General features: G+C 37.9%; 1 protein-coding gene across 1 annotated transcript in view; it reads left to right on the top strand.

Annotated features, from left to right (window-relative positions):
* Positions 1-11,976, top strand: part of CPZ (carboxypeptidase Z) — a 38,481-nt gene extending 26,505 nt beyond the window's left edge. Inside the window, exons 8-11 of the mRNA XM_065837737.2 lie at positions 2,959-3,094; positions 4,146-4,285; positions 7,480-7,579; positions 9,336-11,976. Coding sequence (XP_065693809.1) covers positions 2,959-3,094; positions 4,146-4,285; positions 7,480-7,579; positions 9,336-9,691 — 732 coding nt within the window. The 3' untranslated portion in view covers positions 9,692-11,976. The remainder of the gene's footprint in view (positions 1-2,958; positions 3,095-4,145; positions 4,286-7,479; positions 7,580-9,335) is intronic.
* The last annotated feature ends 4,481 nt before the right edge of the window (positions 11,977-16,457 follow it).

Here is a 16,457-nt window from a genome sequence, read left to right as displayed (position 1 = left end):
GAGCACGTGGGGAAATCATAAACCTGTGCATTTATATCGCATCTCCTGGGCAATGAGTATCCTAATTTACATGTAGATAGCAGAGGAATATAGTCATGTGTGTCTTATCAAGCAGTTCACCAGTGGGATGGAAGGACAGTGGTCCCTCCATCATCTCCAGTTAGAGACCACATGTGAATTTTGAGTGAAAGAATGTGATCACATGTGCAAAGTACTCCATCTCAATGTAGTGCCTAGCTGGGCAAGCCCTAATTGCATCAGTGCTTTGCAACAGTGCAAGATGCAGCACCTCACACCTGAGGCTGCTGCAGAGTCAGTGATTGTAAAGCCTGGGAAGATAACTACAGAGTTGGAAGTTTAAAACATACAGAGTAGAGCTTGGGATGTCCTCAATTAAACTAGATTTTTCAAATGAGTTGACACAGGAACCTCAGCAACACTACCAGGATCATTTTAAATTTTGCCCAGAAAGTTATAAAACCTGTACCTGTGAACTGACCTGCATTTAAGCAATGTCATCTGCAGCTGCTACTGCTGGCGAACATGCATCTCAAAATATAGCAACTTGTTTTAGCTGCCATACATTAGCCATAACCCTTGTTTTGACCACTGACCTGTCGAATTTGCAGTGCAAGGGGAAAAGAGGCAAGTTTACAGCCTTGGCTGCAGGCCAGGGTGAAATGCTGCAGTGTAGACAATGGCCAGAATTTTAAAAGCTCAAATTCTGCATTTAATAAAGAACATTCAAACCAGATTACCCTGTTTGAAAATGCATCTGGGTGCTGCCACCTCCCTGTGTCCCTCATGGTGTATGTATAGTATTGCAAGGACCCAAGACACTGGATATTTCAAGCCTCTTCTGTCTGCACTGCAGCTTGGGCTCGTACCTGAGGAGTCTCACAGCTGGACCTTGTCCTTATGCTCATATTCTTCCACCTGGTTCAGCTCACCTAATCCAGAACTTTCCCATTTTCTGGCTTTTGTGGAGATGGATTTTTTTAGCATGCCTTTGGTGCTTCATGTTACATGAGAGGCTACATCGATGCCTCTGTTCTCCAGAGCAGAAAGACATTCACCAAATCAAATTTACTCCCTTTGTAGAAAGGAAATGCTCCCTTCCCTCGCCCAAAAAAACCCAGTTGGTGACAGTCAGTGGGTTAAAAGCACTGGCCAAGGTAACAGCACTGATCCCGTCTCACAAAATAAAGCATCATGCTTCAAAAGTAACATGGATTCCTCTGCATTTCTTCCTTTTTTGTTCCACTTTATGATACCGAAATGTCTACAATTTTTGACGTCCATGACCAGTCATACCTTAACTGCTAAGCGATAAGAAATATATAACTATTAGAGCTATCCAAGCATTTTTTTAAAGGTTTGTTTGTTTGTTTGTTTGTTTGTTTTTTAATGAAGTTAATGTGATTTTGGATTTCTCACTTTGTCTTCTCACTGCTACACATCTTCGTTCACTTGCACATGTGGTCAGGCAAAAGCCTTATGCCTCTTGGCATGAAACGAGAAGAAAGGCTTCATATTTAGAAACAAAACATCTGTAGATTCCTTTAGGAAAGGTGGGGAACATAGCCTAAGTGACACAGGCACCTTGCAAACTTCTAACATATATCTATCTTCTACAGAAGGTTCAGTAATAGAACCCAAATTCCTATAGAAATTAAATATATTTGGCTTAGCCCAAACTATTGGCAGTAAAATCTCTTCTTAACGTATTTAATTAACATACATTTCTTTTTAGCAGAAGTTTGAAGGAGATGTAATTAACTGGACTGAGCAATACTTAGGCATACAGAAACTCAAGGGAGATGCAAAAAAATTTTGTAACAAGTCAGGATTTTTAGTGTTTGATCATCAGAAATATTTTGGTAAAATGTCTTTACATATCACTCTCATTCCACCTTTTCTTGGTCACCTACCTGATCCTATAACTGGCTCACCTTTGTGATTATTAGAAACGTCTGTAAATATTAGATGAAAATTGTGTGCTTGGTCATTTTGGTCTTTATCCTTGATCACTTCTAAAAATAGGATTTTAGCCATCCAACTTCTTGCACATGTTGTATTAAGCAATACAGCATGGAACTCATGATGCTTCTAGTAGTATCCGGTAGTTGCTGTCATTTCAATGTTGAAATCTGAAATTATAGCTTTTGTAGATGAAGTTCAGATAAACAAAAATGAGAGGGGGATTTCTGTACAAATTTGGAATAAACATTGGAGAAAAATGTCAGGAACCAGACTCAAATAAATGACTTCTGCAGATCACTGCTGTTTCTTCTGTCTTCACTACATGTACCTGTCACTTCTCCTTTCTGGGTGGTGACTTCTCTGCTCTTCATCAGTATCAACACTCTTAGGAAATCAGCGGTGACATCCTCAATCACCACATCCTATCCTCTGCTTTTTAGGAATGGTTTCTGCCCCACAAAGAAGCAACTGTCATTGAGATCAAACTGGCAGGTTGTCCTGTGTGAGTGATAAGTGCAAAGCAAATTGACACTGTCTATTTTAAACTGCAGCAGCCAATGTGAAGATCTGACTGGGCTGAAGCTGCTGTGGGTATTTTTGAAAGGGTGAAAACAGAGAGAGCTAAAACATAATGAGTAGAGCTAATTTCAGATTTAAAATCTGGGACTTGAAGTACAACCAAACAAGGCCTCTACTCCTGCCCGAGGTGATAGGTTGAAGCCAAGTATCACAAAAATCACTGGTATTTAGTGTTATCTCTGGTTAAATATATTGGATTGCAAAGAAGGACCTTGGAGAAGAGGACAAGTGAAAACTTCCTAGCAGAATATCCTTGCATGGAGCTCCACCCACTCCATTGGCCTCAAGGGCTCTGGGTGGCTCATTGTCTGGGCTCATAACAGTCATAGTTACTAGCAGCAATGACCATGTCTACAGTTTGTAAAAGCAAATGTATTTCAAACCTTTCTGTTACAGATGTTTAAAATGCTGGCTAAAGCCTACGCAGATGCACATCCAGTCATCTCAGACCGATCCGAACATCGTTGCGGTGGAAATTTTGTAAAACGCGGAGGTATTATAAATGGTGCTGAGTGGTACAGCTTCACTGGAGGTAAAACCACTTTACCGTCATATCAAGTGAGGTAAAACCTCTATATGACCTTTATGAGACACAAGGGTTTGAAAGAAATAATTTTATTCATTTCAGTAACTTGTAAGGGATTTAAGTAGCAAAACATATGTTGGTAACATTTATATTCAGATGCCAATGGGGTGCATTCAGCTCTGATATGACCTCAGCAGTTAACAAGTTATAAAAAGGTCAGATTTGTTATTGTATGTAATGTCATTCTAGTTTCAAAATAGGAAGTGTAGAAACAAATGCTTGATGCTGTGCTCTCCTTCCTCAGAAGTATGAATTTGAATCCATCCTGCAGACTATGCAAGCGTAGTTTAAATAAATTCTTTTTTTTTTTTTTTTCCAGGAAAAACTACAAAAAACATCCCATTCATCTGTGCTGAGGTTGCTAATTTGATTTCCCCAATAATAGTATTTAGTTTTCTTCCAGATTTCTGAAATACTGGCATGGATGAAATATCAGTGTCCACAAAATTTTCAGCAGTTCTTCAGTTGTGTTTTCAGATAGGATTCAGCTGAATCTCAAATAATTATGTTGAAACAAGGCATTTAGAGAGCTTTGGGAGATAAGTGAGAATTAGGTTTAAATATCTTTGGCTTACATTCTTCTGAAAATTATATCCAATGTCTTTTGTACAGAAATAGTTTTGAACATACTAATGGCAAAAGGTCATCTCTTTGCTGGTGACCCATGGGAATCACCTCTGATACAGCCGATTATCCAATTACCATGATTAAACAATCCTTCTCTCTCTATCACTACTTCTTGGTCAGGTGAATAATAATTTAAAATAAAGCTTTTTCACCTGAAAGAAGTGCCATTATCATTAGTTAATTCACAGTTGAAACGAGTTTTAGAATTCTGAATTTGTTGAACACTTTTTATAAATTGGCCATGCACTCTCTTTACAATATATTAATCTATACCCACAGGGTTTGTATTCAGCTGACTGTAACAACAAAGCTCCAGTTAAGGGTTACATGGCTTGTTCATGATGTCTCCTTTTTCTTTTTAAACCTATAGGCATGGCAGACTTCAATTACCTTCACACAAATTGCTTTGAAGTTACTGTGGAGGTAGGATGTGAAAAGTTTCCTTTGGAGGAAGAACTGTTTACAATCTGGCATGAAAACAGAGATGCCCTTCTGAATTACATGGAAATGGTACAGCTCCACTTTTACAGACCTTTGTGTTTACAGTTTTTCTTCTTCATTCTTTGTCAATACTTGTTTCTTTACTCTTTCTCCGGTTTTTGAGATAGCACCGAATCAATCACCACACTACACCAGAGGCCTCGGTGCCTCAACTTGTCCAGCAGGACAGACAGATAATATTTTCCTGTATTGCAGTAAGGATGGAGACTGAGGACTGTAAAGGTCTTAAAAACAGTGGATAAGGGAATTGTCTGTAAATGCTTTGTGCAACATGATAAATCAGCTATACAAAATTTTATGCTAGAGAACATCCATATATTCAGAAAAATATGAATTACAGAAACAGAGAATCATTTAGGTTGGAAAAGACCTTTAAGATTGCCCGTTCTCTTGAAGGTTAAACCAAGATCTGCTTTCCAGAGAGCTTCTTGGAACTTTTTCCTTTCCATATTCCATGTTTGTGACCCCAGCCCTACTGCACAGCAACAGATAATTTAGATTCAGCTGAAATGGGGAGGTTCTAAGTATCTTGCTAGAAAATCCGTTTCCACACTTTTCAGTTTGATTTCTTTATTAAAGTAATTTAAAAAGACCAGAAGTCTGATCTTCTAAAGTAACAACCGTATGCCCGTGAGCATTTAAACATGTCATTTAAAAGTCATTTTTAATAATAAGTTTAAGCTCAGCAAAAACAAATACCTCACTGACAATAAGTAAGTGAACACAGAAACAGAAGTTGCTCATCTTTCAGCCATTAGAAGATTAGCTTTTTGTCATGCCTTACTTTGATAGAGTACCCAGTAATTTAAAATTGTTAGGAGTGTTTTTATGGCCTTTCTAAACAACCTCTTGCTACTTGTGGTAAGTATTATCATTCAATAAAGTCTACAGTGCAGACCACCAAACTCATTTCATTTTACAGCTGTCTGATGAAAATGAGTTTTAGTGAATCCAAATGGAGCTGGGTTAAATCCATATATATTGCAGTTGAAGTCTTCAAGATGTAAAGATTTTTATAGTGTGAGATACTGTAGAAGTCTATGCTGGAAAAGCTTTTTGAGTAAATGCAGGACAGTAAGAAAAACAACTTTGTAGATAAGGATGACTGAATTACTCCCGATAAGTATTAAGTCTGCCAAAACCAATTCAAACTTTTCTTATTCTGAAATATACCAGGCTGTTTAGTGTGTGTACAAATCTACTTGGCTTAACACGCAGTAGAATTCATTTTCATAAGCATTGGTCTCTTCTCCACATCACAAGTGGTATCAAAACACTCACCCAATCTTATGTGACATAGAGTTGAGGCAAAACAAAAAAGAGTGTATTTACTAAAGCAAAACAAGTCAACGTTGTTGAAGAAATTTCAATTTTGTTATTTTTATCCCACCGTGTTCTAATTGCAAAATTATTATCGAAGTTGGATGAGGTCATACTACTTTGAGTATGTCTACACTGTAAATTAAATTTGGGTCTGAGATGGCTCTTCTGACCAGATTTACCCACTATCCATATGATAAATCCTCAAGTTCATGCTGAAAAGCAAATTGCAGTGCTTCATCATAATAGTTCTTAAGGGACAGTTTTCAAGACCTTATACTGAATTGTTCCTAAATCCTCCAGTGAATAGCTCTGCTTAGTATGAAACAACTATTTAACAAGAGCAGCGACAACACAGCTCCACCTCAAATAAAAAACTGCTGTCACTAGACTAAACCTTTTTTTTCTTTTGCAGCTTCATATTAAGAATTACTGTAAAGTTGAATATTGTAATGTTTATTTTTAAACATCTCTATATTCCAACAGAAAGGCAAATATAATTTTCCATTGTTTTGATGCTTTGTTCTTTATTTCTATTGTCTTGTGAACAAGGATAATGGAGAGGGAAAAATGAGAGGAAGAGAAAGAAGGGTGGGAGGAAATGAAGTAAAGAACAGCTCAGGCTGATCATAGAAGCTCAGGGGAAAAATCAAAATGGCATTACTTTTCATTTAAAAAGTTCATATAGAATTTACAATACAAAATATTTTCATTTCAGGAGGTTGCTCAAAAAGAACCTTAAGAGGTTTAATGTTTCAATACTTGAATTTTTTCCTGTTTTGTTTTGGTTTTTTTGAACTTCAAATATAGTAAGCTGTTTGTACACCTCATTGTATGACAGAATTCACATTGCTCTTTAGTTTGTCACCAAGCACATTTCTCATCAGCTCAAGCAGCCATAATCTGTGCTTGCAGAGAAGGAAAAAAGGATATTGTACACACTCCTATCATGACATTCTGAATCACAGTGAAGTGTAAGCAACAGACTGATGATGAGTCCCAAGTAGCTAAAGAATTTCCTCACCTATTCCTATTCACTGATATTAAATAAGAATATTAACAAATTTTAAGAAATTATTAAATATTATATATTGATTAATATGCATATATGTATTTGAAAACTACTAACACATTGTGTTAAAGATTGTACATTAAGCAGTATTAATATAGAAATATCCATCTTATTTTATTCTTATGCTTGCACTTTACATTGGTAGCAGTGTGTCTATCACAGGACAATTGTTGAGTTTTAGTTTTTTATCTCTAAGCAGTTTGAGATCCTTTTACATGTGGTGAAAGCAAATGAAAACTATATATTTCAATACTGAAGACCTGGTTTTCTTATACAACCCACATTAATTGATTCTACTGCCAGGGTAGCAGTGTGTTGTTTGATAAGTGGTACTGTCTGAAAGCTAACAATTCTGCTTGAGTCTGATTCATTTCGCACATCTTTTAGTGCTGCTTCATGCTGAGTTCACTTATAGCACCAGTGATGCCTTTTCATTGTGTATAGAGCATCAGATTGTTTTTTAAAGCCTTAACTTTTCATTTCTTTGTGGTTCTGGATCTAGGGCAGACATTCAAAAACAGTCTTTAAATACTGTGGTCAGATCATGAGGTGCCAGTGATGTATGTGGAGGAGTGTTGCTCAATGCAGGGCCACATACCTACCTCAAAAAAGTTCCTTTTTGGTCTCCCTCAGCCCTCTTGGAGCTCCCAAAATAAAGGATGTGATCTGAAGGAGCATTAGTGCCTGAGAGAGTCTATAATGGGTTGAACTCCTTGAAAGTTGTTTACTCTTTACAGGTGTTTCCTTGTAGAAGATGAGGAGCTGATACTGTAGTAAATACCTGCTATCTTACTTTGTTTTGCTTTGCCAGGTTCATCGGGGGATAAAAGGAATTGTGTCTGATAAGTTTGGCAACCCAATAAAAAATGCTCGTATTTCAGTCAGGGGCATCCAGCATGATGTCACCACAGGTAATATTTTTACTTTGAGCTTTTATCTGGGGCAGGGTGAAAGTACTTGCAAAAGTCTGGTCATATTTGATAGAGATGGCACCTTAATTGAGAACTGAAGGCTCAGCTGTGAGTCTGTTTCTAGAATGACAATAGAGAAGATGTGTCAAATTGGCTGTTGAGTCTGTTGTGTCTGTGGGATAACATAGTCCTTGCCATTAAAACTTCCACCTGGAACTGTCTGCTGTCCATCAAAGCCAATGTGTCTTCAGTGAGATTCAGAAATCCACTTTTAAGTTTCGTGTTTGGGGCAATATGGCAATAACCCTGCTCAGGGGCTGTAACTCAGCATGTGAAGGTCCTGATAGAATAAGTGAGTTGAAATATTGTGAACATGAGGTGTAGACATTAGAATAGATTCCACACTGAATTTAACAAGTGGAATATGTGCAGTGATTGAAGGGCCCACAACCTTTTTTATTCATGTGGAAAAGCATAAATATATGCAATTTTTGGACAACAGTTATATCAAATGCAAAAAAGCAGAACACTGAATTATGTTCACTTTATATCTGTCGCCAGCTGGTAAACATGTATTGAGGCATATGCAACTGTTAATTTTCACAATCATAAAGTTCTGAGCTTTTAGGCTCTCACTGAAATCAATGCTCTCATTTTATTATTGATTTCAGTGTGAACACAGTAGGCCATAGGAGTGCAAAATAGAAGACATGAATGGTAACATTTTGGTCTAATGATAGTTGTTGAATCAATTCAGAAAGCCAGAATGGTTTATAATGTAGTGGATGCTTTCCAGCTTTGAAAAAAACTAACATTAGAGGGGATACAATAGTGGAGATGATGCAGATTCTTGAGGCTGGTGGGAGACTCTGGCATGAATTAGGGTCTTTTTCAAACTTTTTCCCAGACAATGGCTTTCCATTGGCAGTGGACCTTTAAAGAACTAAGAATTAAATTAAAAATGTGTTTACATTGAAGGAAAAAGGAGTATTTGTTCTTTAGTTAGGTTGGGTTAAGAATGTCATATGATTAAAAGGTCTTGTAATTTCAGTGTTGAAAGAGAATGAGAAATTCCATGAGAAAGTAACATTAATGCAACCTTAACTAAGCTAAGAAACTTACCATTCAAAATAAAATAAATGTAAAATGAAGAATAAATATTCTGTTTTAAAACTCCCTGCTTTTGCCTGCAGGCTCTAACCTTCAGCTGGAGGAAATTTACACCCATTTTACACTAATGGCAATTTATACCAGCTGCAGCTCTGACTCCATAGTCTTATGTGTTATAATGTCTACAAAGTAATTGAATGTAATATAATAAAAGGGATTTCTTAGCTCCTTAGGCCTGCTATTTATATATATATATTGCAGCCTGGATTCTGCTTTCACTTTCTTAAGTTTCACATAGTTTTAAATTAATTTGGTTTCTTTGGAGTTACTCCTTGTACGATGGGGAAAGAAGCACGAAGGAAAGCTTCCCTTCCCTGTGATACAGACACAGCAGTTATTGACATTTTGTATGTGATATTTTATTTCATTAGCTCCTAAAGGTCAGATTTTCACAGGTGGAGTCTTCTTTTTTTGATCATTCAAGACTTTGCATCTGAACTTTTTTCAAAATCTGAATAAAAATCTGAGATATTTTCAAAACCTGCTCCCTAAATGCTCGTGCTGTCTGCACATGCGAGTATGTAACTATAAAGGACGTAAGAGTGAAAACTAAGCTCAGTTTCATTGTGCTTTTACCTTTCCTAAGCTGCTGACGGAGACTACTGGCGACTCCTGCCTCCTGGGACATATATAATCAGTGCTCAAGCAGCGGGATACAGCAGGGTGATAAAGAGGGTCACCATTCCTGCCAAGATGAAACAGGCTGGGCGAGTCGACTTTGTGTTGCGACCTGCTGAGGCTTGGCCCAACAAACTCCTCCGCCGCTCAATGGAAGACGTGTATGACCCGTACGACCCACTGGAACTTTTTGACCCTCACGCCCAACACAGGCAGGCTGAGGCTCGAGGTGGGTCACCGCCGGGCAGGGAGAAGCCCTGGTGGTGGTCCTACTTCAGCTCTCTAGGCCTACACAAACCTCTATGGCTGCTCAAGCAGCGCTGAAGGGCGTCACAGTGCTCTGCTTACCTTGCTCTGCTGCCCTTCCATCCAACTCCAAACACCCCCACTGCTCTTGGTAATATTTAAATTTGTTTCATTTGAATACAAAATGATAAACAAAGCGCTCTTACTTCTTTTGTTTTCTCTTCACACACCACTGAGTATGTTCAAGTGGTTTTTATATATTAAAACCAATGGTGCACACCCATTCAAAGGCCAGGTTTTATGCAGTTTTTTTCTTTGTAATGCTCTGTACTTCTGCCCATGTAGTTAATTGTCACATTCATTAAGTTCAAAGTATCTGCAGAAAAATATTCTTCATCCTTTAATGCATTTTTATATATGTCTTAACACATTAATGACTATATACTAAAAACACTTTCAGGAACATCTTTTCTTTCTTATTTTTATGTTATTTTGACTTATTAAGTTCAGTTCATTAGCTCTTCTAATACAGCTCACAATCATTTCCTTAAAATTCATTATGTGATATCAGCATTGATTTCAGGTAGAAAAACACTAGGAATTTGAAAATAAATCTGCGTCTGAGTAAGTAACATGTTCAATAGGACGGGCTGCTCATAGGAAGGTCAGTATTAATAATAACATGTTTTCCCAAGCACTTTTTCAGAAATTATCCTTTGAAGACATATATATTAAAAGTGTTAAATCTTTACAGCCTTCCTCCTTTGAAATCTCTTGCACCGTGAGTAGGCCCATCAAATCAAGAAAAATGTTTGGAAAGCAAATTCTGTTCCAAGGTATCTGAATATCCAGTCTTTGTGCTGTTTAATTGTTAATATAATTCAAACAGTTTTAAATCTGTTAAATAGATTTTTTAGTCTATTTCAGCAAAATACTGAAAAATACTTTTACTGCTGGAAATACATCCTATGACACATGGAATCATAGAATCACAGAATGTTAGGAATTGGAAGGGACCTCAAAAGCTCATCCAGTCCAATCCCCCTGCCGGAGCAGGAACACCCAGATGAGGTTACACAGGAAGGTGTCCAGGTGGGTTTGAATGTCTCCAGAGAAGGAGACTCCACAACCTCCCTGGGCAGCCTGGTCCAGTGTTCTGTCACCATCACTGAGAAGAAGTTTCTTCTCAAATTTAAGTGGAACCTCCTGCGTTCCAGTTTGTACCCATTGCCCCTTGTCCTATCATTGGTTGTCACCGAGAAGAGCCTGACCCCATGCTTGAGACACGTCAAAATACGTGAGATAGTTTGTAAGGAATTTAGGTTAAAATGCAACATATTACGCTAAGGTTGTTAACGTCATGCATGGTTTTGAGTCAATGTATTTGTTAATGAAACTTGCAGACACCAAAGAAATCACAAACTTCTTTTCAAGATAGTAGAGTAAAGCCAGGTGAATTGAAGTCTTGCAAGATATTGTCCTCTCTCAGACATCAGATGTAGTGTTTTCTTAGGATGATTCAAAAAAATATCCTTAATTTTGATGTGACATATAAGACCACACTTCCCTTTGACTTGAACTGGTTAATGATCTCTATATACTCACAGTATTTCCTCATCTAACTGCTGGAGTGTGTGAATAGGGTGATTGTTTGGAGTTGTACTTATTGCAGCAGTTGCCGGATTGGCTGTCTGGATTGCCCTTTGATTTCTAAAAACTGTTTTGCTCATCTTAAGTAAAGAAGCCTACACTGTATAAATCCTATAGTCTATGCGCACATACCTCAGACTACAATTACCCAAGAAAGCCCAAGAGATGAATGATCTTAATTCTGCGACCAGATGCTGCACATGCCTAAGTACCTTATTCCCAGTTGTAATCTGATTGAAGTTAGGAGTCTGTTATTCATATGCTTGAATGTCTGCAGGTCTGGAAAGTATGTAAAAATGAAAGAAAACAATTTCATAGCATTTACAAAAAGTAATTATATGGGAGTGAACGTACTGCATACACATGGATAATTGTTCCTTGCCCAGGTTTGCCAAGTTCAAGAAAGTCTGACTATTAAATATGCCAAAGATAAGCAAGCAAGCAAGAGATACACCTCCAGGCTTTATTTCCAGTAATAGGTATTACTACTGTCTTCTCTGGTCATTTTTTTCAAAGCTGTGAAAACAGTGGTAAAGCTAGCAAAATCAGAACAATATGCCAAATTGCTCGCTATTAGCTGCTTTTTATGCACATAATGTCTTGCACACTTAAAAAGATGTTTTCTGTAATTATTTCCTAGATTCTCATAGGGCTATTTAAAATTTTTTCAAGTAATCACAATAAACCTAAGCCCACTGAAATGTAAACCAGAATGACTGTGCAGAAAATCCTCTTCTTTTCTGGAGTCAAGAGCTGAAACAGCAGATGACAGTCAAGACTTGAGAAGGATGGTTTTCTGGGGAGATTGTAAAGATCTGTTTTGTTTTCAAGAGTTTGAAAAACTAGTATTCTATACTTCTATACTACTGATGTGAAATCAGTATGATAAAGCAAAAGTAGCCTTCTTGTGTCTCTCTACATCGTCCACAGAAAGAGGTGGCCAAAAGAAATAAAGTTGAGATTTCTGCTAGTTCACACAGAACAACCTGTATGGATGGGATATACTAAAGCACATTGAAGAGACTATGAGGCTCTTGGTAAAACACACCTTAGTCTTCTGGAACTACTTCATTCCTTTATAAGAGAAAATCTACAGTTTTCAATTCCTTGGAAGTGGAAAAGACTGCCAGAATAATTTCCTTGGTGGCTCTCAGATATAAAAGGGAAAAAAATGGTCAAAACCAGTCAAATAACAAGGCAATCACCTTTCCATCTTAATTTGAGATAAATATAGATTCAGTTCTACATTTAAATGGGAGAGAATGTATTGGCTTGAATTTGCATCCTGGATTGGATTACATAAATCTTTTGCAATATTATTTCAATCAACAAATGTGTGCTAAATATCAGAGAGTTTTGTTTTAAAAAACAAACAAACAAACCCAAAACAACCCACCAAACAACTATAATACCACTAAAGAGATTGTTAAGTGGTGGTGAAATTTAAGCAGCTGTAGGCAGCTCTGCAATTAATACATGAAAAGGAATACAGTGTTCAGCTCATGCACGCACCTCTGTGGAAGACACATGTGGAATTTAATGGAACATAAAGTTAGAAGCGTATTGAATACTTTCTGAACAAGAAGAAGGATTGAAATGCTTCAGTGAAACATGCCCTCCTACGGCTGAAGTACAAGTAACATAGGAAAGAAGTAAAAACCAACCAAGTTCCCTGGCAGTCTCCATCACGCTTAAACCATGCCTTACAGACTGGGCTTGGCCTTTTACCAGAGCTACTTTGGAGCACGACAGGTTCAGCAGACAGACGGTGCTGTCAGGAATTATAGAGTGTGTTCATGAGACTCCCTCTCCTTTAAAGTCAGAGTCTACATAATTTTTTTCAATTACCTTCCAACCACATATTGAACAGTATTGATGTATGTTTTTGTAAGATCCTCCTTAATAATTAATTTCCTAGTCTCCACATTCATTTCAGAGAGGATCTTCTCTACCATGGAGCCAAACTTTTTCTGCACAAAACAATCACATCAATAAACGTTCTGACCTGTCAACTGTCCAGACCTCATTGCCCTGCCAGCAATGAATCTTCCCAACAAGCTAAAACATGCAAATCTAACAAACAACATTACAAGTATAAAGAGCAAAGATAAAGGTCTGTTTAGGTCATACATGCAATTTCTCATTTATAAAGCAGAAAAAGGTCACGAACACATACAAAAGATATCAAGAGATAGATCACAAGCTGTATGCATGAATTATGCCAAAGAAGACTTGGGTCTGTTTGTTCCATTCATAAAAACCTTTTAGATCAAAAATAAAAGAATTAAACAAAGGCAGAAAAGTTTGCATCTGTTGACATCTTCATCTCCCGTAAGAAAATGGTTGTTTCAGTCTTGGGCCACCCACATCTAGGAAAGACCATCTTTCTTTCTAAAAGGTAGAAAAGAAGAGAAAGGTGTCTTAAACTAACTGCCTGAAAACAAGAATTTAAGTGTCAAAATCACTGACTAATGGAAGCTCTTCCTGCTATTGTTTTTCACAATGTTTATACAGTTCTCCTTTTCATGCCTCAGTTTAGCAGCTAAAAGAAGCACTCCAAAACAATATTGCAGTTTATTTTGAAGTCCTGCAAACCAGCTGTCGAGCAGAGTTTGCCAAGCCAGTGCCATTTCTTTGCGTCCGTCGCTCTAGTATTGCACTGCAATTCAAAAACAAGCCAGAGATGTCTTGAGCGGTTACGAAAGCAGCCATCAAAGAGAGACGAGCCTGTGCGTCTCTGTGGTGATGCCTGCAGACAGATTGGGAGATCTCTGTGAAGGGTGGGCTTCCCCCTCACAGCAGCGAAGCACTGACGATTCAGCCTTCAGGAGACAAGGAACAACCGGGAACAGAGCCGTTCAGGTGGCTTGAATGGAAATGTGAGCCGAAGCTGATCCACCTTTTTACAAAGCTCCTGTCAGAGGTACTCTGACGCTGTCTTCCTTTGCTGTCCGAGGTCTGTCTTTTGAAGCTACCACAATGTAAAAGGAGTGGATGGGGAGGTGGTAGTGTATTTCCCCTGCTGTCTTTGTCTTCAGAGAATGTTGGAGGAGATATCCCATTTGACATTCATCTTTTCTGATGTCATGTAGTCTCACATTGTGCTGCCAAAAGGCTTCACATGGGCTTCCTTGATGGGGCAGCCAGACCTTTGTGAGGAGGTGTGCTGCTTCCAGCCACCCATCACATGCAGGGGGACACCAGGAGGACTTCTCTGTAGGGGTTTTTTGGTGGTCATGTGGTTTCTGGCTCCAGGTCTGCTTAAAAGAGTGTGTGATGAATGGGGTTTATTTTTCCCCAGTTTGGCACCTCCTCCTGGCTCCCTCTTGCCATCAGTGTCACACTGGTACAGCAGCACTAGTGTCAGTGTGGCCATGGTGGTATAAGGGAAGAGACTGAGTGCTTCTGCAGCCCACTGTCAGAAGGCATCTCGTTGTAATAGAAGGACTGACCCAGACTTCCTTTATTGGCAGAGCTTGGAATCATAACACCACCTTTCCATCCCATTTGGAGATGTTAATAGCACGTAAGGCCAGTTGGCAATATGTGGTCATATCACTGAACAGGCAAAAATAATTTATAAATATAGAAATTTTTGGCAGGTGCTTGCCACTTCCATGTCTGTGTGGAACTGGATTGCGGAAAAGGATGCAGCATTCTAAAAATATTTTTATAAATTTACATATATATCTTTGAAATACATGCATAATTTCAAAATATAGGTCCTAACATTAAAAGGAGGCTGGAAAACAACAACAAAATCATCAGGATACATCTGTAACTGATCTTTGCTATCAGGGATTATTTTCAATGATGGCAGAAGGGACTTAGAAGTTAAAGATTTTTCTTAGGGGTTGTATCACCTAACAATCAAGTTAAAAGAATAGTGGTAGTGAATGCTGATATTATTTTAAATTTTCTTCTTTCAAAATGGAATTTAAATATTTTTGTGCACTCAGTAATGTAATGCACATGCAACCTTTTCAGTTTTCTCTTTCTGCCACAGGATACACATTCTTTATTTTCAGGCAATTAGTGCTAGCATTGTTTTACACTGGGTCTGATTTAGGACTTTTAGGATTTTTTTTAGCTTAAAAATAATAATTCAATGAAATGGACAAGAAAGAGGCAGTGGAAAACCCCTTTCTGATTAAGGCAGGATATTTAGCTTTTCATGAGTCACACAGAAGCACAATTCTGAATATCAGTTTCCTGTAGGATTGAAACTTCATTCAAAGTTACTTTTTGAGGAAGATCGTTCTGATTTCTGTTCCTTCTCTTTTAGGAATTGTGATTCAGTGTGTGGAAAACAGATTTGTTCTTATTTTCTACCTCATTAGTAATTTTTATTTTGAAAAATTGGATAAAAGTCTTAAATCATAACATTTTATTTGTTTCACTGATTTAAGGAAAGTGGGTTTTTTTCCTGCCATCATGCAAAATCTGTTAATTTCTCATTAAAAACTCATTGAGCAGACTCAGACTATGCAAAGTAATACATGCTATGCAACATGTGCTGGGTACCACCATTTATCCTACAGTTACATGAATAAAACTAACAGCAATGTTGCGATAATTAGAAATTAAACCTTGAACAGTTTAAGGAGTAAATTTACAAGAAACTTCAAGAACATATTTGTAAATTTTGGCTCAGAAGTTCAATAAGTAGAGGCCCAGAAATCTCTGCCTAATCTACAACCAGTAGCTATTCAAGTGCTGCTGCTTCGCACATACAGCACTGCCTGCTCTGTAGCAGGGCAACCGTCACAATCCTTTAACATAACATCATGTGAACATCCAAAATTATTATAGTTTTACCTGTTACTCCTTCTGCTGTTGAAAAGAGAAAAAACAGGGTCTCTGCCACATTATTCACACAGAGCAGTGACTGCCCCAGGTTCAGGGGTCTCCTTTACCTCATTATCTTGGAGACACCCCAAAATTAGGTTTAGGTGAACAATGAGGTCCAAAACAGACTTTTATTCTGTCCAGGAAAGCCCAGGAAAACAACCAATTAGAAACAGGGTTTATACAATCAGTTAGCACTCTGGTAACATAAAATACAGGTTTGGATATCAGTTGAGAAAATTATTGGGGTACAGCAAATAAGAGTAATGATGATCAACAGTGTGCATACTCACAAAAAACAACGCTAGAGCCGTCCCTGACTCCAGGAAAATACACTCGCTTATCT

Source organism: Patagioenas fasciata, chromosome 4 (genome assembly GCF_037038585.1).
Source record: "Patagioenas fasciata isolate bPatFas1 chromosome 4, bPatFas1.hap1, whole genome shotgun sequence".
NCBI lineage: Eukaryota > Metazoa > Chordata > Aves > Columbiformes > Columbidae > Patagioenas > Patagioenas fasciata.
The sequence above is the reverse complement of the archived record's forward strand: the minus strand, read 5'-3'. Positions and strand labels throughout refer to the sequence as shown.